The following is a 21,624-nucleotide window of genomic DNA, read 5'->3' as shown; positions in this document are numbered from 1 at the left end:
AAGTCTGTGTGGGTTGCCCAGACAGCTTCCTGGGGCACCCTCCAGGGTTAAATAGTGCAATTGGCCAGTCAGAGGGCTGCAGAGTATTGTCACTCTGGGTCCCTTGGGCAGTACTTCCTGTGGCTGCTACTCCCCATGCTCCCTGGTTAGGGCTCTTCATGGCCTCCCAGTAGCACTGTGGGAATGTTAGTGATCTCAGGCTCTGCAGACCTAGGTTCTAGTCTGTGGATCCTTACAGTCAGGAAGAAATTTTCCCCCAGGTCAGATTGGCAGTGACCTTGGAGTTTTTTCGCCTTCCTCTGCAGAGTGTTGGTGTGGGTCATATGCCAGGATTATCTAGATTTATCTAATTTAATCATTTTCGTGCCATTGCGGTGGCTTTCGTCCCTCCTATTCTCTGCCTGTGGCACATAGTGGTCTAGTCTCCTGTGGACTGTAATACTTTGGTCTAATTTCAGTTGTTGGGTTTAGTGTGCGGGTGCTGGGTGGTGTTTAGTGGGCTGTGATATACTGGAGGTCAGATTAGAGGTCTGTGATATAAAGGAAGTCCCTTCTGGCCTTACGGTCTAGGACTCTATAAGGCATTTTTTCCAATCTAATCGTTCTTGTGGCACTTTTCTGAGCCCTCTCCAGTTTATCAACATCATTATTGAACTGTGGGCACCAGAACTGGGCACCGTATTCCAGCAGTGGTCACACCAGTGCCAAATACAGAGGTAAAACAACCTCTCTACTTCTACTCAAGAATCCCCTGTTTATGTATCCCAGGATGGCATTATCCCTTTTGGCCCCAGCATCGCACCAGGAGCTCATGTTCAGCTGATTATCCACCATGACTCCCAAATCCTTTTCAGAATCACTGCTTCTCAGGATAGTTTAAGTATTGGTATTATAACCTCACTGCACTCCAATGCGATGGCTAGTCCTCCTTACAAAGAGAATAAATTATATCGATTTGAAATGTTAGCAATAAGTATGCAATAACTAGCAGTTTCTAAGAGCAAAACTGTGCAAACAGACACACCTCTGGGTTGCATTATCAACACCTGCACTTTCTGTCCTTCTCTCATATAGGTGCACATTCCTTTCTTCTCCTTCCAAAATGGTATCAACCCTAAAACGATAGGTGAGATGTGAAGTCATTTTGAGTTGGGGTTTTACTCCAGTATGGATATTGTTGCCCAGCATTCAGAGCTGTAAACATACAGTTTGTTTCTTTCAGTACTTCAATAAAAAAGGCCAAGCAAGACAAAACTGACTAATCAAATTTAACAGCACTTTCAGACACTGACGTTCTTTTGGTTTTATACTCCGTGGGCTCATCCCAAGGAAGCGTCCTGTAGAGCGTGCCTTTCTCGCCACATGTTCTTCTAGGTTGAGTCAAATTATGCCAAAAGACCCAATAGTGGAATAATTGAATGGAATGGGATTAGAACTGAAACTTGGGGTCATTTGTTACGTATCCACTCTGTCAGCAGCTTCTGAGATATCACACTTGCTAAATGGGTGTATAAAGTATAGTGACATACACTGAGCTGTTTGAAATATGGCTCAGTCCAGCCTGACTCAAATCTAAAATGGTCCAAACCATTTAAAAAAAATCGTGCTTGTACATGTGCAGTTTCCTCCTGTGCATAATGAATGTTTTATTGGCTGATTGCATTGTTTGCTCTGTCTCCCATAAATGTTATATCTGCTTTGACAAATGGAGTAAAATAGGGTAGAAGATGAAGTGAGCTTTGAAGAATAAAAAAGAAATCTAGTGTCTGCTCTGTCAATACTCCTTTTAACAATAAAAAGCATACAGCACAAGAGAAAACAGTTTTCTTCTCTTTCTTTTCTCTATTGGTGGTCCTTCCATAAGACTCATGTCCTGCCCTGCTGCTAATACAGTGATGTAAACACAGAGTCTAGAATTTTGAAACTACATGTTTATCTTCAGGCTGAAAACTTTAAAGCTTTGATGGCTAAAGTTTGACTCATGAATTAATATTTAGATGCCTAAATTAAATATGGTTTCAGGAGATTGACTTTAGGCACCAAAGTCACTGTGGATTTAGGAGCCTAACTTAAGTTATACAAATTTTAAAATTTCTCAAGTAGTAGTAGAAGTATCAAGTAGTAAGTGAGCAGAAATCTTGAGCCTGTTCCGTTACCAAATTTATTGAAACATGAGATATGTCAGAAAGTTGAGTCTAGAATTGTCCATTAGAAATGTCATCTCTGAATGATTGAGCAGTGTCAACACAATCAGTTTCACATTATTAAAATGTATTTTTATAAATACCTTTTGGTTGCTGTTTGAATGAACAAATACAATTGACACAAGATGAAGACTGCGATTTGTGAATGTGTGAGTGAGACGAGACCTTTGTTCAGACTGCAGATATACAGGTTTTTGGGAACGAAAACATGATGAATTTTTTGTTATATTTCATTTTAAACCACACTGTTGGAGTTGCATTTGAGAGAATTATTGCTAATATTTATTTTGAAATGTGGCTAATTTGTTACTGTAAAAGAGAAGCTTCAGGTTTGCTTCTTGAGTTTCAACTGTTGTGAGTGATTAAGCAAAATCAGCTCCTATTAAAATATTAATAATAAAAACTGGATCTCTTTTCTTTAAAAATAAGAGAGATCTTTGCTTTATTTTCAGAGAAAAGTGATGCTGTTGTTTTCATTTCCCCCTGGTTATGTTTATTAAAGTATATTACTGTTTATTTACAGGACATATGAGCTTCTTTTGAATGGTGGCACACCCTATGAGAGAGGTATTGAGGTGGACCCATCAATATCAAGAAGAGGTACAGTTTCACATGTACATTACATAAATGAAATGACACATAACAATTGGGTACTGTATTTTGCACCTTTGCACGCTTATATATCCTCTGAGGTTCTGAGTGTAGTGTGTAACAATGCTTGACATTCAGATTCCCTTGGCAAATTGCAGGGAGAGGAAAAAGAGCAGGCATGAGCTCATAAACAGCTTTATTTTACAAACAATGAGGAAATTGACTTTTTTCTAAACTTGTTACTGATCGTCATTCATGACAATGTATTATCACCATTATCTATAGTATCTACAATTATGTCCTTCAAAGGGAGATAAGCAGGAAGAGACTTGTAATAAAACAAATATGTGGCACGTTGATGATAGTTTTTATTGCCACTTTTTTGTAATAACCTACATTATTCAGACTTGGCTTCAACTCACATCAGAATGAGGTTACCTCAGACAAATGGCAAACTTTTTCTTTTGTAACATATCCTTCCAAATAAGCTATCCATGCCCTGATTATCTTAAATAGACCTTAGCAGTGGAGGGCACAACCCAGCTTCCATTAAATTATCCCTTTAAATAGTACCACAAATGAAGGGGCGGAGAGAGGTTGTTTGAGTGCTGGCTAGGAGCATTTTTCTGTTTATGTGTCTGAGTGAATTTGATCTTAACATTGACCTAAACAATGATGACACCAGCCAATGTTACTCTTACCTTGTCTTAAGAGTTTCATGATTTTTAATAGTTGAGTTTTGGTTTTTTTGTTTTTTGTTTTAAAATGGATGCATACAATAGTGTATTGTTTCTTGAATTGCACTTAGCAGCCTTAAATAAGTTACTTGTTATGGTATATGTAGCATGTGTGTGCATATCCTCCATTGCGGTAAATTAAATTTCACCGTAAGTGGGTTCAAATAATGCACTGTCTATATTTTAACTAGGGGGTGCCCCCAGTGTTCCTCCTTCACTGTGATAAACCTGTTTGCCAGAGGTGCTTGTTGTTGCAGGCCGTGGACAACCTTGGCCTCTCCCAACTCCCTCCAAACAAATGACCTGCTCTTCTCTCTCTTTGTTCTGTCTCATTTGCCCCTCCCCTTCTTACCATTGTTTCAAGGGTCGGATCAACAGGCTGAAAGAGCATATGTCTCTACTTTTACTGAAAAATCATACACTGGTGCCAGGCTTCCTTTCATAGATAAGCACTGACTGTGCTATGCCTCTCTCAAGCATAAGATGCACCCAAGGCTACACATGTATTTAAAACAAATCAGAAAAAAGTTCTTTGGTACTTGCTGCCTAGATCATGAGGTTATGCAAGTGCACTTATGAGATGTTGACTTAAGAATTTGCTAATTTTAAATTATTTTTTTTCTTGGTTCAATATCAGAAAGGAAGTTTCCTTTTCATGCTTGAAAAGTGGACTTGGAAACTTAGCTTCACTTTGCCTTGTGCATATTTAAATGTTCCTTTTCATTTTATAATACTCTAGCTTCAAAACATCTGATTCAATTTTTGATGTTTATTTCAACTGTTTATGTCTTAAGCAAGCAGTGGTGTTTTCCATCAGATGATAACACTAAAGAAACAGCCTCAACTTCTAGTGAAACTGAGATCATTAAGCACACGATCAAAAGGCATCCTGAAGTAAGTGTTCTACGTATGGAAAAATAAAGTGAAGATCTGTCCATGATACTTTGTGTCAGTGGATCAATTCGAATTTAATGCATAACTTGCAAAAGTTGATCACCAAGTTTTGTCTGTGTTTTTTGTTTTAGAAAGCTCTCTATGTACTTACATAGCCTCAGTTACCATAGTATAAACACATATTCCACAAATGTTAATCAAACCATACAATTCATGAGTTGGGGAAGTGTTGTTATCAGGCAGATTGAGTGACTTCCCTGAGGTCACACAGGAAAACTGCCGGAACTGGAAACTGAAGCCAGCCTCCTGAGTCCTTGTCCACTGCCTTAAGTACAAGAGCATCCTTCCTCTTTATAGGTCCCCTAGTGGAGAGAGTGCTTACTCCAGAAGTGTAACCTCTGTAGAAAACAGTGACCACTGAGGCTATGTATGTTCCCCTCAAAGAACTGAATGTGTGGTTCAGGGTTACATGATGATCACTGGTGGAGTCTCCTGCTAATGAAAGCAGGACCAGGAAGAACTCACAAGACCACTGCAAAGGATGAGAAAGCAAGGAAGTTAGCTCCCTTAAGATTCATTTCCTTAGCAACACTACAAATGTTGATAGTGACTTATCACATATTATTGGCCCACTGTGATTTTTCTCTCAAGATAAGATCTCCTTCCCTAGAACAGCTTCAGTGGAGGAATCTAAAAAATGGGAGTGGCATTAATGGAAGAAAGTGGCCAAACACGCTCTCCTATAAAACAGCAGATACTGTGGCTTACTTGGTGGCATCACTATGATATAGAGAACAATTGGCTTCACATTCGGCTTTGCCTCTGGATGTACAGAGTTGGGGTGTCCTCTTTGAGGGACTTGAGTTCTTTAGCAAAAAAAAAAAAAAGTGTGAAACTGAAGGCACTTAAGGATTCAAACTTGATACAAGTCTTTGGGTTTATATTGGGTTGAAGCTAGAGGAGCCAAGGCATTTACCTCAACTGAACATCTGGCCTAGACTTTGGAAGTCAAGAGAATATTTTTTGGTGCTTTGGTGAAGGTCAGCATATGGCATGTGTGTGAATTAAACATAGGCACATGGAGAACTCTTTTGGTCCTTAGAATGTACATGGTTACTGTTTCAAGATTCATACATAATTTATACTTTGTATTGGAGAGTAAGCTTCTTTGAGAGTGGGATCTGAATTTAGACTGACAATACTGCAGCAGTTGCTATATAAACTAATTTGGCAATTATGGCTTGATCCTCCCCCTTTGTAGTCAATGGGTGTTTTGCCATGGACTTCATCGGAAGAAGAATCAGACCCTTTAAAGAACAATTTAGTCTCTCCAAAGTGTCTCCTGTGTAGGGTTTAAATATGTTGCTGTCTGGGAAAAATCTGAAATTAGATGTGCATTTTAATGACTGTTCTTCCATTTACACAATCAAACTCACAATACTTTTGACTAGCTCTCAATTTTTTCCTGATTCTGAACAGTCTGAGTCATTTATTGGTGGCACTGAACTGCTTCTCACAGTCTATGTATAAAACACATGGTCATAGTGATGGCTTTGTGAATCTGTAACTTCATATAATATATGTTTATTCACATACATTGATATGGCTGTAATATGTTTTCCAGCTTATGGGAATGCATTGCATGAGTTGTTTTGAAAACAAATCTATAACTTTTTATTTCTCTTTCTAACAGTCTGCTACCAGAAACGTTAATTGGCAGTATGTGCTACATTCATCTCTTGATATTTTATCGACAAATTCTCAGTGATGTGCTCCTGAAGGACAGAATAAGCATGCAAAGTGCTGGTAAGAATTGTTGTTCTAGTGAAAAAGAGTCAGATGGGAAAAGGTAGTGTTGGTACTCTCTGCTTCTGGTCACTTTTTCAGGAAGAGAATGTTTCCAGAATTACTAGAAGTTAGGCCTAGCAGAATATAGTATATACATGCACCCAAGTTTGTATATATTTTACTTTTCTAAAAAGAAGTTTAAAGATTTGCACAATGTAATAGATCTCAGCCAATTAGGATGGCAGTGTGTTGTTTTTGTAATGTAATCGTTTGTCATTAACTCCAGTTTAAGAAAGATCTGGGGCCCATTGTGTTAACTGCCTTATGTTTCCTGCCGTCTTATGCTGTTTAACCTACATGTTCCAATTTTAAGAAGTATGAATGAAAGTAGCACACCGTATCTAGAGTGTATAGACATTCTATAACCATTCAGTCTGGAGGAACTTCATTTGCAGTTTCCAGAGGAAACTGAATGAAACCTCTTCTCCTTCAGGTTTCAGAGTAGCAGCCGTGTTAGTCTGTATCCGCAAAAAGAACAGGTGCCACAAGTACTCCTGTTCTCTTCTCCTTCAGCCATTTTTAGAGTCCCTTGTTTCTACTCAAGAGTCTTTTTTTAAAGTTTATTAAGTACGTCTTTGTATTTCAGGCTAGTAATATTTTAACTTGCATCAAATGAGTTGTCATATTTGACTAAAGTTCTCGCAGTGGAATGCAAACGTTGCAAGCATAGTTTTTTCAGTGAAGTGTAAAAGTCTACTGTAAAAAATTATTTTGAAAAAGAAGTATTTGTTGCAACACTTGTGGTCCTTATTCACCAAACATTCACTGAGGAGTTAGGAATTCCTCATCGCTCAGAATCACAATGTTGCATTTCCTATGTTTCCAGGTTATCTCCAAATTCTGCTGCAATGCTTTAACAATGCTGAGTATGCATTTCTGCAGTGTACAGCATGACAGGGAATGTCCCTAAAGGAGGGCTTTTTTCACTCTTGAAAGTGTTTACAAGGGCCTTTAACTGTCAGGATCCAAACCTAACTTGTTCATTTTTGATGTGTATATTCTCATGATATCTGCAAGCAAACTGGAGAGTGGTTCTATCATTATGGTTAATAATTCTTCTCATGTTTCCCTAATCATGAGGGTAGGTAGGAGAGGAGTAGAGGAGCTCTTAAAACCTATGTCTGACAGCAGAAAGAATAAAATCAATGAATCTTAATAGATACAGGTTCAGACATATACCTTTCAGTAAAAGTATAACAATTTTACTGTGTTCTCTAATTGTGACTATTTAAAAAAGCCACTATGTAATACATTACGAGTGTTAACCATGGTGTAGTAGGTTGATATTTATTCATACTTTAGAATGAGGCTTTCTTCTCTATCTCCCCCCTAGACTTTCTAAATAATGTACAGGCTACTCCCAGGGTAAGGACTTCTGTAGTGCTCGTACCAATAAAATGAAGCCAACATTTCTAGTTCATATTTAGATACCCAAATACGTTTAATTTTCAAAGGTGCTCAAAGTCATAATTCCCATCATGGCTTCCAGAGAGGTAATCTGTGTTGTGGATACTCAGCACATCTTAAAATAAGACACTTTCTTTAATTTTTAGCATGTATAACCTCTCATTATTATTTTATTAAATTAGACTCTGAAGATAAAAATCCAATAATCTACTAAATGAGTTTAAGGCCAGAAGGGACCGTTGTGATCATTGAATGTGACCTCCTGGTTAACAGCCCAGAGAATCTCACACAGTGATTCCTGCAATAACTAATAACTTCAGTTTGAGCTATAGCATGCCTTTTGGAAAGACACGGTCTCTTTATTTAGAGACTCCAAGTGATGGAGAATCCTCCACATCCTTAATAAGTTGTTCCAGTGGTCAATTACCCTTACTGTTAAAAGTTTCTGCCTTATTCTTCTTTGAGTGATTGCACATGTCCATTCCACTATAGGTGTGTGTTTGTCTTGTGCACAGTTATCAGAGAACTTTTTCCCTCAGTAGTACCTGTTGGGGTGGGTTGAATGCCCTCTGTCACCACGCGCCACCATGTGCCAATATAAGAGGGCAGAGCCATCCCTCAGTTCTTTCTATCGCCAGTGACTGTAGGAGTGCTTCCACTCTTGCTATCGCAAGTTTATCTCGCTCACTCTTTGTTTATAGTCTGTTTCTCATTTAATGCTTAGTAGTGAGTTTATTTAGTATTCAGTTAGTGGTAGGCTTTTAGCTGCTAGGTCCGTTTTGGACCATATTTGGTTTTCAGGACCAGAGTCATGCCTTGCTCCCCAGCGTTTAAGTCCTGCTGGTCCTGTGCCAGACTGATGCCGGTCAGTAATCCACACCCCAGCTGCCTAAAGTGTTTGGGGGAGGCCTAGGTCAGTGACAAGTGTTACGCTTGTAGAGGGTTTAAGCTGTGCTCAAAAAAGAATACAGCAGTGAGGCTTAAGTGTCTCCTTATGAAGGCAGCACTTGGCCCTCCATTGGAGCTGTCATGTTCAGAGCATTCTCAGAGAGGGGCAACAGTACTGAGTGCCAGGGCTTTGGAGCGGAGCCCGGAGCTGGAGCGTGGAGCAGTTCCAGAGCAGTGGAGCTGCAGGTTTTTGCCTGGAGCTGGAGCAGAGCCGGAGCACAGCTCCAAAGCCCTGGCTAGTGCGCCTCCTGAGATGTCTTCAGCTCCACGTTCAGTGTCTCTGGTACCAAAGGAGAGACACAGAGCTGCCAAAGACATGGTACCTTGCTCAGCAAGACTTTTGGTACCAAGGCCCGCTAAAAGCAAGGCCCCTGCCAGGGACTCTGAGGGAAAGCATTCCCCAGAGTGCTCCTCTCCTGCAAAGGGGGGCTAGTTGACTCTGGAACCTATGTCAGGTCCGTCAAAGCCAACCCCTGAAATTTCTATTAATCAAACCCAGGATCCAGTTCCAGTACTGACGACACCGGAAGCCTATGCTGCCGCCAGAGATCTAGACACCTTCTCTTGGCTCCAGTGTCCCTAGTAATGCAAGAAGGGTTTCAGCTGGTATCAGCAACTGAAATCCCTGCACCAGCCCTGCAGAAACATGTGGTACCAATGCCAGTTCCAGTGCCTAGGAGGCTGATATTTTCCAGGGGAAAGCCACTGTTAATATCCCTGGTCCACATGGATTCAGCTCCACCATTGTCATGGCACTCAGTCATCTTCATCAGATTCTGAAGTGGGATCTTTCGTGTCCCATACCAGACAGGAAGCTTATCCTCCATCTGAGCTGTAGGGTCCATGAATGTCTCAACAGTCCCAGTAAGGGGCAATGGCCAGCACAGCTATGGGGCCCACCACCACCATCATCACCATATCAGTGGCTGTTCTGGATGCCATGAGGTGTCTCTCCCGCTGCTAGGACCTCTCCTCATCCATCAGAGTTGGCTTCTTCGAGGGTGCACAGAGATCACTGGCACTGCACACAATGTTCCCCCATGCCCAGTATCAGGCAACTGGAAGTTGCTCAGACAGCTTCTCCTCCAGCAGAGGCAGATCAGCCATTGCCTCAGCATCCTCATCAAGAGGTGAGGCTGTAGAGATGGTGAGCGATTCTCCCCCGCCAGAGGATTACAAGGCTCACCAAGAACTGCTTTATGCAGTGTAGTTGTAGCTGTGTTGGTCCCAGGATATTAGAGAGACAAGATGGTGAAGTAATATCTTTCATTAAATGCTTGGTGCCGGTAGCTATGTATCAAAGGAGACTGGGAATCCATGTCTTTTCCTACCTGGGAGACTGGCCAGTAAGGGGCAGGTCCTGATCTCAAGTTCTGTCCCACATGGCAATCATTCAGTCGACCTTCGATGCACTGGAGGTATTACTCAGGACAAATCAATTCTAGAACCTGTGCAAACAATAGAGTTTATCAGAACACTACTGGATGCTACACAAGCCAGAGCGTTTGTGCCCCAGTAAAGGTTCCAAACTCTCCAAAACCTATTATTGCATCGAAAAGTGCATCCCATTACCACAGTGAGCACTTTCCTCAGACTTCTGGGACACATGGCAGCATGTACGTATTTGGTACAGCATGCCAGCCTTCACCTCAGGAGGCCTCTAGGATGGCTAGCGTCAACGTATGCCCCGTTGACATCGTTTAGACAAAGCGATTCACATTCCAGAGGTAGTTTTGTCCTCCCTAGATTGGTGGACAGGCCCTCAGAATGTTAGTGTGGGAACCCCCTTCATTTTTCTGCAGCTGGCACTCACACTGATCACAGATGCCCCACCCCTGGGATGGGTGGCACATATTGGAACCCTGCAAACCCAAGGGCTATGGTCCTCACAGGAGCCGAGGGCTGATATAAACATCAGGGAACTATGCGCTATCTGTGTAGCCTGTTCAGCCTTCCGCCCAAGTATTCTGGGGGAAAGTGTGCTAGTGTTAATGGACAATACAGCACCTATGTTTTACGTACACAGACAGTGAGGGGTGCGTTCGTCCCAACTGTATCAGGGGGCAGTTCTACTCTGGGAGATCTGCATAACCAGTTCCGTTACCTCAAAGTGATTTACAACCTGAGAGAGTAGAACACACTGGCAGATCACCTACGCAGATCTTTCTCCGCTCACTACGAGTGGGTGCTGCATCCAGACACAGCCAGGCCCATCTTCCAGCTGTGGGAATTCCCCAAGTGGACCTGTTTACAACAAAGACCAACAGAAAATGCCATCAGTTCTGCTCCCAAGGGGGGTCACAGCCCTGCATCTTTGATGGACACTTTCCAGCTATCATGGAGAAACTCCCTGCTGTATGCCTGTCCTCCAAAACCATTACTATCCGGAGTTCTATTCAAGGCCAGGTAGGATCGTGCTTGCCTCATTCTAATAACACCAGCATGGCCTTGCTAGCATTGTTGGTGAGGCCTCTTTCACCTCTCTCATTAGATTCTGATGCGATTTCTCAGGACCACAGCTGCCTTCTCCACCCCAACCTACAGGCCCTCCACTTGATGGCATGGATGCTTCATGGCTAACTAGAAGTGACTCGACCGAAAAACATTCAGGAGGTGCTTCTGAAGAGCAGAAAGCCTTCAACTAGGTGTATTTACCTGGCCAAATGGAAACTGTCTGGTTTCAGCAGAGGTCTCCAAGGCAGGTTTCCATTAACCACATTGTGGATTATCTGTTGCACCGAAAACATCAAGGCCTATCGGTTAGTTCCATTAAAGTACATTTGGCAGCTATTTCAGCATTCCACCCTCCACTGGGAATAGACTGTTGTTTTTTTCCAGCCCCATAACTATCATATTTCTAAAAGGGCTGCACATATTATGCCCTCTGGTTCAACAACCTGTTCTGCCATGGGATCCCAACCTCATGCTAACAAAGTTAATGGGGCTTCCCTTTGAAGCTGTTGTGGCATACTTCCTACTCCACTTCTCTATGAAAGTGGTGTTTCTGGTTCCAATAACCTCACAAGGGGAGTGGGCAAACTGAGAGCCTTCGTCTCAGGACTTTTGTACACAGTTGCCCATAAGAACAGAGTTTACCTATGTCCTCATCCGAAATTTTTGACAAACGTGGTTTCCAATTTCCACATGAACCAGGAAATGTATTTGCCAATGTTCTTCCAAAAGCCTCATATGCACACAGATGAGCAAAAGCTTCATTTGTTGGACATGAGAAAAGCATTGGCTTTCCACTTCAACCGCACCGGACCACTTTGGTCCTCAGTTATTTGTTGCAATTGCAGACAGGGCAAACGGCAAGTCGGTTTCCACTCCAGAGATTTCCTGATGGATTTCCTTTTGCGTTCAGTTGTGCTGCCAGTCAGCTAATGTCACAACACCCCCAAGAGTAGTGACTCATTTGATTAGAGCGCAAGCAGCATCAGGGGCCTTCCTAGCGCAAATTCCTCTTCAAGACATTTGTCAAGCAGCAACCTGATCATCAGTTCACGCTTTTGCTGCTAATTATGCCATTTTCCATTAGTTCAGGAATGATGCCAGTTTTGGACAGATCGTTCTGCAATCACTGGTCAGGTAGACTGCGAGCCCACGTCTCCCTTATTCTGCAGTGGTGCACTGTGGCAGAGGGCACTCAAGCCATTCTAACTGAGGGAAAATGTTCCCTGACAACTGTGCATGAGGTGCGCACACACCTACAGTGGAATGGACGTGTACAACACATGTCGAAAAACAACAGTTACGGAAAGGTAAGTAACTCTTTTTTTTCTAGTCTAAATTTTTCTAGATTCAGCTTCCAACCAATGGATCTCATTATACCTTTTTCTGTGTAGGGAAAACCAGGCAAGATGGATGTTGTTCAGAGTTATGTAAAAGTTATTTGTATATTTTTTAAAATAATGAATACTCCTGAATTAGGCAGTTTAAAATGCCTATTAAACTCTATAAAAAGAATTCAGTGTTTCATTTTCCTGATACATTTTGAAAATGGTCAATTACTAATATTTACTAAACCTTGAATATTTCACCTTTAAAATGTGGATACAATAGAACAGTACAATAGTTTACATTGTGTTCAATCTGTTAGTCTTTAAGGTGCCACCGGACTCCTCTTTGTTACTCAAAATCATGAGAAAGTGCAATGATATTTTTAATGCTGAAATTCTGAGTCATTTTTAGTGCGGATGTAATAGTAATCTTATTTAAAATCTCATTAATCATAATAGAGATAATTGTTTTCCATTTCAGATTTAATCAGTAATCCTATTTTAGCAACTTTCCCCAAACTCATGGAGCAGCCTGACCTTATGGATGCACTTAGGGTATGTAATACATAGCATATTGATATGACACTTGTAGGCTTTTAAGGTATTACAAGTGATTTGGTGAGGTTTTTTTGTTGTCTTGTAAGTAGTAAATGGAAAAAGCAAATGACAGAGAAACTACAGTTCTTTCAAGCATGTGCAGATTCGATGAGCCTGCATTCCTTTTTTACTCATTTACATCATAATTAAGGAAGGCAATCAAGTATGTGTGACAGAAGCAAAGCAGAAAGATGTGTAAATACTACTTCAAAATTTTCCCATAGTGTCTGGAGACGGATTCTTTTGGGAGGCGGGCAAGGGTGAACTATTTAACAGGAAAGAACTGAACAAATGAATTGAAATAGTACAGTTTAAAAGCAGACTTTAATTTTACTAACATCTTTCTTTTTTTCATATTTACTGCTCTTCACAATTTGTTAACGGATTAAATTCAACCAGTACACAACAGGCGTTCTTCTGTCAGAGAAATGGACACGCCCAACAAGTAAAATGCAGATTTTTGTGGCATCAGAAAGTATTTGGCATTCCAATGTTATCTGCAAAATGTAGGGTTTCAATAAAAAATATTAAACCTGTGTAGTTGTGAATATAACCTTGCAGATGTAAACCAGTGCACTGCTGTCTTCCTGAGTCTGCAGCCACACTGTAGTAGTAACTCTGAGATGTGAGCTGCCATGATGATCTCAAAGTGGTATTAAGCAAGTTGATTGCTAATGGTCTTAGCAGAAACATTTACTGTTCAGCCATATGGTTGATGTTCTTCAAAAATAAGGTTGCAAATTAAAAATTTACAAATTTTTTTAAATTTAAAACATTTAAATAGTGACAATTTAAATAAATTCAATTATTTGCAGTCTTCAGGTTTTCTCCTTGTCTACACTCACCTCAGTCCAAATTAAGGAACCAAAGTTAAATGTTACAACACTGTTTGGTCACCTAGTCTGAAGAAGGCCCTAACTGTGTTAGAATTTTTTTCTTAAAAAATGATTGACCTTAGATTATTTTTAATGGGGTTCTAACTAGTTAGGGGCAACTTCTGGTGGTTTCTACACAACTTGGTCCAGCAGTCATTCGTTTAAATAATGATAATACACATTTAGATTCCTTAAACATAAGGAAGGCCAAGTTCAGATGTGAACTAAACAAAAAATAAACTCTTATAAAATTCCCCATTGAAACACCGTAGATTTTGGCAAAAATTCCCCCAATGAAATCTAATTGATTTTGGGAATAGACTGAGCTGACTTTATCAAAACTCCCTGCAGATTACCACTGCTCCTGGAAATGACCATAATTATGCACCCTCTTGACAAAAGGGACATGGAAACCATCTTTATTTATTACTTGAATCCTCCTTGTCCTCTTTGGGTCCATGACATTTCCCAGATGGTGAGAAGAATGTTAGAGTATTGAGTGGGGGGTCACTCTCTGGTCTCCCAGAGGTACTTAAAAGTTCCAGGAAAAACTTTTCTCCTCCCCCTGGTCTCTCTCTCTCTACTGTCATTTCCCTCTCATCCTTCTAGTCCAAGTCCTGTCCTGCTAAACACGCTTGTTCTGGAGAATGTATGGCAGTGACTAGAAAGATAGGTGGAGGGAGGACAGATCCCAGATTTGTGCTAGAAAGCTCTGCATCCTGCTTTGTGGCCTCGTCTGCTCTTTGATGTCTGAGGACAATACTCCAAGTATCAACTGGATTGAATCAAGTCAAAGAAATGTCTTTTGCAGCTCAAAAAATGTCCTTAAATGCATCTTCACAGTTTTCCAAACTCAGTCTGATGTCAAGTTCTGCATTTTATTTTAGAGTGCTTGGGCAGAAAAGGAAAGCACATTAAAGCGATCAGAAAAGGTAAGAACAGATTTTCTCTATGCGATATTAAATCTTATCCAAGCCAAAGGTGTTGCTATCAGTGCTTGTAACAGGGCGAGACTCACCCCTGCAGCGCCACCTGTCAGTCGTCCTGGGAATTAGCTCTTTTGACCCAGAGTGCCCTCTGCAGGCTGGTGCCTTGCTGCGCCTGGCCCCCGTGTCCCTCCCAGACCCGATGCCCTTTGTCCTTGGGCGCTGCCCCCTGGCATTACACCCGCTCTCTGGGTCTCTCCACACAGGGGAACCCCCAGCCATTATCCCCACCTCGCTTCAGTGGCTACTGCCAGTCACCATGTAGCCCCCTTTCACTGGGGCCAACTGCAGTCAGTAAAAGCCAATCATCACAGGCAAGGGGGGTTTGGACCAGCTGCCTCTGCCTACCCTGGGCTGCATCCTTGCACCTTTCTGGCCTTTGACAAGGCCGCAGCCTGGGGCTTTTCCAGGCGGGAGCTCCCTTGCCATATTCCCCAGCCCTGCTCCCCTCAAGTACTCTATTCAGCTTCCCAGCTGCCAGGCCTTCTCCCTCTAGAGACAGAGAGAGACTGTTTGCTCCTTGCCCACTGCCCTCTTATAAGGGCCAGTTAGGCCCTGACTGGGGCGTGGCCACAGCTGAGGCTGCTTCTCCATTCAGCCTTCCCCAGCCACAGCCCTCCCCCGGGGCTGCTTTTAACCCCTTCCGGGCAGGAGCGGGGTGACGACCCCGCTACAGTGCTGTAACTAGCTGGAATAATTTCTGTCACTAAAATGATTATAGTACTTACTTTTAAACTGATTTCTGTCATTAACAGAAATGGGTTGAGAAGAATTAAGTACTATAAATGCAGTTCTTCCCATCTTTTTTCATCCACACTTGTAGTATAGTATCAAAGCAACAAAGAAGGGATGTGATGTTAGCTTGTAATTATAGCCAGCTTGCCTCAGTGTTAATATAGGATCGTCATGGGTTGCTTTGCAACCCTCATAGTCCATAAATGTAAATATCCCCTAGTGGTTTTTGGTCAGTGTAGTATGACGGACTATTTTGTTTTATAAACAAGTAACACTGAACATACATGTGTTATTGGCTGTAGGCCACATGCTTTTAAAGTTGAACTGCTAAGAATAAAAAGGTACCCCTTGTAGTTTTGTTGGGGCCTGAACCAAAGGCCATTGACGTCAATGGGAGATTTGGATCAGGTCCTTGACATACTGTATAAAGATTACATCAGTTTTTCCCATAATAAATAAGCTTCCCTCCAGCAAAACCAGTGAAGACAAGACTGGAAATCCCTGGTATTTCAAATGTAAAAACACAAACAGGAAAAACATTTTTCTGGGGGAAAAGAAAAGGGGCTTTAAGACTGTCTCTATATGGTAGATCTTAAAGGAGCAGTAAAGGACACACACAGTTTTTCCCTTTACACTTAACAGTTTCATGTTATTTCTTTTTTTCAGTTAAGCTCCTTTCACAAAGGAGCCCATTTGTATCAAGGCAGTTTTATCAGGAGTGTCATGAAATAGAATTGGTACTTGTTGGCCCCACTGTATTTTAGTACATTAAAGTATAGTGCAAGAAAAGTTAGGGTTAAACATTTTAAAATAAACCAAATTAGGCACACTAAACATCAGTGTACATGATAACACTGCTGGCATTTACATGACAGTAATTTTTTGAAGCATCGTGGGTTTGTCAACACCGAGTATCTAAAGATGTTCCTGAGAACTGGGAATAACAGTCAGCAGAATTACTATATCTTCTCATTTTAGTTTTGTACATATGACTCACTAGAAATGCTTTCAAACCACACAGGCTTTTGCGGGGGCCTTTCTGAACGATTTCATTTTCTTACTTTTAGAGAGACCAAGAATTTCTGAAGTCTGTGTTTTTCCTGGTGTACCATGACTGTGTCTTCCCTCTTCTCCAGTCCACTTTTCTCCCAGAGCACAAGTGGGCAGATGAAGAGTCTGAAGCCTCGCGCTGGAAAGTGATTGCTGACTTCCTGAAGCGGAACCAAGAAAAAGACAGTGCACTCTACTCTCTGCTCTCCTCAGAAAGTGTTCACAAAGCTTTTGATATTTCAGAGATCACATACGACTTCTTAGGGCAAGCAAGGAAGAGCAGTGCCTCAGTTTGAGTGGACTTTAAGGCCCTTACACTGTCGCGTGTACAAGACTAAATTAAAAACATAACTAATCATCTTACCAAAATGAGAGAGGATTATATTACCACATGGGTTGGGTTTATTGTTTGTCCAAAGCATATTTTGCAAGCAAATTGTATTGTACATAACAATATTTGCACGTCAAACTTTTTTTTTTTTTTACACAGCATATACTACTGGTTTATAACAAGTATTTTATCTCCTTATCTACATGATTTTACAAAAAAGCTTTGTTTTCATTTTCAAATGAGTACCGTTATCAGTGAAATCCATTGCTCCTCCTGTTTTGTGTAGCTGAGTGTTGTGAAGCAAAAGTAACCCATTATCCTCCTTCAAAAACCCTCCTTAAAACTCTCCTTTGCCGTGATGCCTACAAAAACCGGCTAGGCAGCTGGTGTGCTGAGACCACAACCTGTCATGCTGAGACCAATATTGCCTTATTGTTTCCTTGTACTCCCATATGGGTTTGTCTGCATCCATCTGTTGTCTCTTGACTTATATTTAGATGATCCCTGCCTCAAAGAGCTGACAATCTTTTTGTTCTATGCCTAGCAACTTGGGATCTTGGTCTATGACTAGAGGTCCTAGGCAGTGCAATAATACAAATAATAAGAACATAATGGCCATACTGGGTTTGACCAATGGTCAATCTAGCCCAGTACCTGTCTTCCGACAGTGGCCAATGCCAGGTGCTTCAGAGGGAATGAACAGAACAGGGAATTGTCAAGTGATCCATCCCCGGTTGCCCATTCCCAGCTTCTGGCAAACAGAGGCTAGGGACACTTCAAAGCATGGTTTTCATCTCTCCCCATCCTGGCTAATAGCCATTGATGAATCTATCTGCCATGAATTTATCTAGTTCTTTTTTGACCCCTGTTATAGTCTTGGCCTTCACAACATCCTCTGGCAAAGAGTTCCACAGGTTGACTGTGTTGTATGAAAAAATACTTTGTTTTGTTTATTTTAAACCTGCTGCCTATTGATTTCATTTGGTGACCCCTAGTTCTTGTGTTATGAGAAGGAGTAAACAACACTTCCTCATTTACTTTCTCCACACCAGTCATGATTTTATAGACCTCTAGCATATCCCCCCTTAGTCGTCTCTTTTCCATGCTGAAAAGTCCCAGTCTTATTAATCTCTCCTTATATGGAAGCTGTTCCATACCCCTGACCATTTTTGTTGCTCTTTTCTGAACCTTTTACAGTTCCAATATATCTTTTTTGAGATAGGGCGACCATAGCTGCATGCAGTATTCAAGGTGTGGGCATACCATGGATTTATAGAGAGGCAATAGGATATTTTCTGTCTTATTATCTATCCCTTTCCTAATGATTCCCAGCATTCTGTTCGCTTTTTTGACTGCTGCTGCACATTGAGTGGATGTTTTCAGAGAACTATCCACAATGACTCCAAGATCTCTTTCTTGAGTGCGAACAGCTAATTCAGTCCCTATCATTTTATGTGTATAGTCGGGATTATGTTTTCCAATGTGCATTACTTTGCATTTATCAACATTCAGTTTCATCTGCCATTTTGTTGCCCAGTCACTCACTTTTGTGAGATCCCTTTGTAACTCTTCACAGGCAACTTTGTACTTAACTATCTTGAGTAATTTTATATCTGCAAATTTTGCCACCTCACTGTTTACCCCTTTTTCCAGATCACTTATGAATATGTGGAATAGGACTGGTCCCACTACAGACCCCTGGAGAACGCCACTATTTACCTCTCTCCATTCTGAAAACCGACCATTTATTCCCTACCCTTTGTTTCCTATCTTTTAACCAGTTTCTGATCCATGAGAGGGCCTTCCCTCTTATCCCATAACAAATAATATTAACGAAGCATGGACCATAAAGTTGAGCCAACTATTTAGATGTAACAGTATTTTCTATAGTTCATTTAGAATGGCTGTGTTCACTTCTCAGTTTCAATATGGGCGTCTCCTTAATGTGAAAAATGCAGGAATCTAGGCACAATGCCCAAGTGACCAGGTAAATTGGTATGCAAAGAAAACAGCAATAAAATACTTCTTTTAGGGAACTAGTTTAGCAAAGTCAATCAGGCTGAGAAATAAGTGTTTATCATGCATTCCCACGTAATGAGCAGCAGGATACTACTGTACTTTAGAAGAATATGTTTAGTGTTTTCTTAGGACACTCAGAAAAGGTATGCTGGTTTTGTTGCTAAGCAGGGGCTCAACAGGATAAATAAAACCTCTATACTCTTACAATGTTAAAACAGATACTTGTGTTTTGGGGTTTGGTGTCAAGTTATCACTGACTTACTTCTATTGTAACCACCGCCATTAACAACTTTTAATCTTTTATTAAACTCCTGGAAGAAGAAGGAAAAGCCCAGACTTGCATTAGAAACTTAGGAGAAAAAGTGTTTATACAACTTTTTATTTCTTTTCCCTCTCGCTGGATAGAGCCTTTTACTGGAAAAGTTCCTTGCTTGACAGTCTGTTAGATGGTGTTAAATGTGTTTGTTGGGAAAAGATCAGTTATTGGTATTGTCTTGAGTTGTTCTGAGTCTAGTGCTGCATTTGGTCACCAGGAACTGATGTAGTAAGTGGCACCAGGCAGTCTCTCTGCTCTCCCTGCTGGCACAAGGCCTGTCTGGAGTGCCCAGGAAACAGGTGGGGGCAGCCAGCAGTGCCAGGAGCCTGGGGGCAGGGCCTGAATGCAGTTTGGAGGAGATTGGAAAGGGATTTGCCGAAGACATGGAGCGGAAGGACCCCCGCCGCCGAATTGCCACCAAAGACCGGCAGCAGAAGAAGCGGCGGTGGGTCCTTCACTCCCGGTGTGTTCGGCGGCACTGAAGGACCGAAGTGGGGGAGGGGGAAATGGAGAGAAGATTGGATGAGGAGCCAGAGGGGGATGGAATTGATACTGGCTGGGCAAGGAAAGTGGGACCGGGAGTGAGGAGCCTGGGACGGTATTTCCAGAGAGGTGGGACTAGTGTTTGCTAGGCAAGGACATTGGGGCTGAGATGAGTAGCTTGAGAATGGATACTGGGACTAGCTAGGTAAAGGGTTGCACTGGAACCAGGGGTGGGGCAGAGACAGGTTGGAGAAGATGGGCAAGAGTTTGAAAGTTGCACAGACACCCTTGACTCTGGCATTTCCTAACTTTTAAGTCTGTGATACAACCTCAATAATGTTTTTTTAATGTAGGTGTTTGTGTCTCTCTTACATATTGGGTGAGCACTGTCCAGGGTAGGCCTGCATTGCAAATCAAGTAGGCATACCTGTGCCAGCTTTAATCCTGCTAGCATGGGTAACAAGAGCAGTAAAGACATGGCGGTGTGGCCCCTGGCATGGGCCAGCAACCTATGTACTCAGGGTCCCTGGTAGGCTTATCCTGGGGCAGCTGATCTGGGCCGATATCCATGCTGCCATGTCCTCATTATCACTGCTACCTCTACATTAAAACTGGCGTGACTATGCCCACCCATGCTGCAGTCAGACCTTAATTTGTGATGCAGATGTACTGTAACGTGCAGAGGAGAGGGCAGTGCTGTGGGGGGAGTTAACAGATTGGACACACCAAAGGGTGAGAACTGTTATTTAGGGTAGTCCGAGGGGCAAGGCCTGGGTGAAATAATCTCTTAATGGGAGGAGTGGAAGACCCAGAACTTGGGAGGTTTGAGAGTTAGCAGATAACGCACTGTAGGAAACATTCCTGCCCTGGCAGCGTGATAGACTGGATTTCTTAATACATTTCCCTCTCTAATTTTTGTGATTCTTTTCTAAGATTAAGGCATTGATTACACACTGCGTGGCATTGCCGGTTTGCAAGCGAACTCCTGGGGCCCTGGTGCATACATACGTGTGTAAGTACACGCTGTTATGGAGTCCCAGGGTCTGGTCTATGGCCTTTGGCAGCTGGGATTCCTGTTTCCGTGGCTCCCTGCAGCGAATCCAGCCAAGCGGGAGTCCTGCGTGAATATCGTACTGTGCCCCTTCAGGGCATAATTCTCTCAGTGAGTATTCAGAGCGACACAGGCAGCCTTTGCAAAACAAGGTCACCGTTTATGAGTCACCTGGCTACAGAGTCTGAAAGTCCTTTGGGTTAGCACAGAGAGGCAGATGTTACACCATAGTCCATTGTGGTCAAACCAGTGCCATGAGGTGATGGTCTCCCTCTCCAGCTCCTTCTCTCGTCCCTTTTGTCCACCCAGGTGATTGCTCCTGAGTCCCTCCAAAGGGCAGTCCTTGTCCCCATCGCCTAGCGCTTTCCCCATTGGTTCTCCAGCTCAGTGCACATGTCCCATCTGCTGGGTTTTCCTGCTGTTCAGTGTAGATTGTTCAGTCATTGGGGTGTCTTTGTCTTGCTGGATCCTCTGTTGATCTGGGTTGGTTTCAGCATGTTCTTTAATGGCCCAGACAGCTAGGTGACACACCCATTATGGCTTGTATTTTGTCCTGAGAGCAGAGTTAATCCTCCCATTCCCTGCCAGGTAGCTGTGCAAGGTATAGGAGGAAACTGAGGCACATATCAGAATCCTAAAAATATTACAAGTCATTCCCACTTTGTCACTCATGCTCTTATTCCCTTTCCAAGGAATGTACTTTTGTCAAGATTCCTTCCCCACTCTGAACTCTAGGGTACAGACTATTTTACCTTTATTGCTGCCACCACCAA

General features: G+C 42.1%; 1 protein-coding gene across 4 annotated transcripts in view; it reads left to right on the top strand.

The window, feature by feature from the left end:
• Positions 1–19,295, top strand: part of NPHP1 (nephrocystin 1) — a 40,251-nt gene extending 20,956 nt beyond the window's left edge. Inside the window, exons 15-20 of one of the 4 annotated variants that reach the window (XM_074949750.1) lie at positions 2,728–2,804; positions 4,327–4,426; positions 6,120–6,232; positions 12,890–12,963; positions 14,768–14,812; positions 16,738–19,295. In XM_074949750.1, coding sequence (XP_074805851.1) covers positions 2,728–2,804; positions 4,327–4,426; positions 6,120–6,232; positions 12,890–12,963; positions 14,768–14,812; positions 16,738–16,947 — 619 coding nt within the window. In that variant the 3' untranslated portion in view covers positions 16,948–19,295. Of the gene's footprint in view, positions 1–2,727; positions 2,805–4,326; positions 4,427–6,119; positions 6,233–12,889; positions 12,964–14,767; positions 14,813–16,668 lie in introns of all 4 variants that reach the window. The other 3 variants (XM_074949749.1, XM_074949752.1, XM_074949751.1) reach the window with 3 other exon arrangements.
• Positions 19,296–21,624: the final 2,329 nt, after the last annotated feature.

This window comes from Natator depressus, chromosome 3 (assembly GCF_965152275.1).
Source record: "Natator depressus isolate rNatDep1 chromosome 3, rNatDep2.hap1, whole genome shotgun sequence".
In the NCBI taxonomy this organism is placed as follows: Eukaryota; Metazoa; Chordata; order Testudines; family Cheloniidae; genus Natator; species Natator depressus.
The sequence above is the reverse complement of the archived record's forward strand: the minus strand, read 5'-3'. Positions and strand labels throughout refer to the sequence as shown.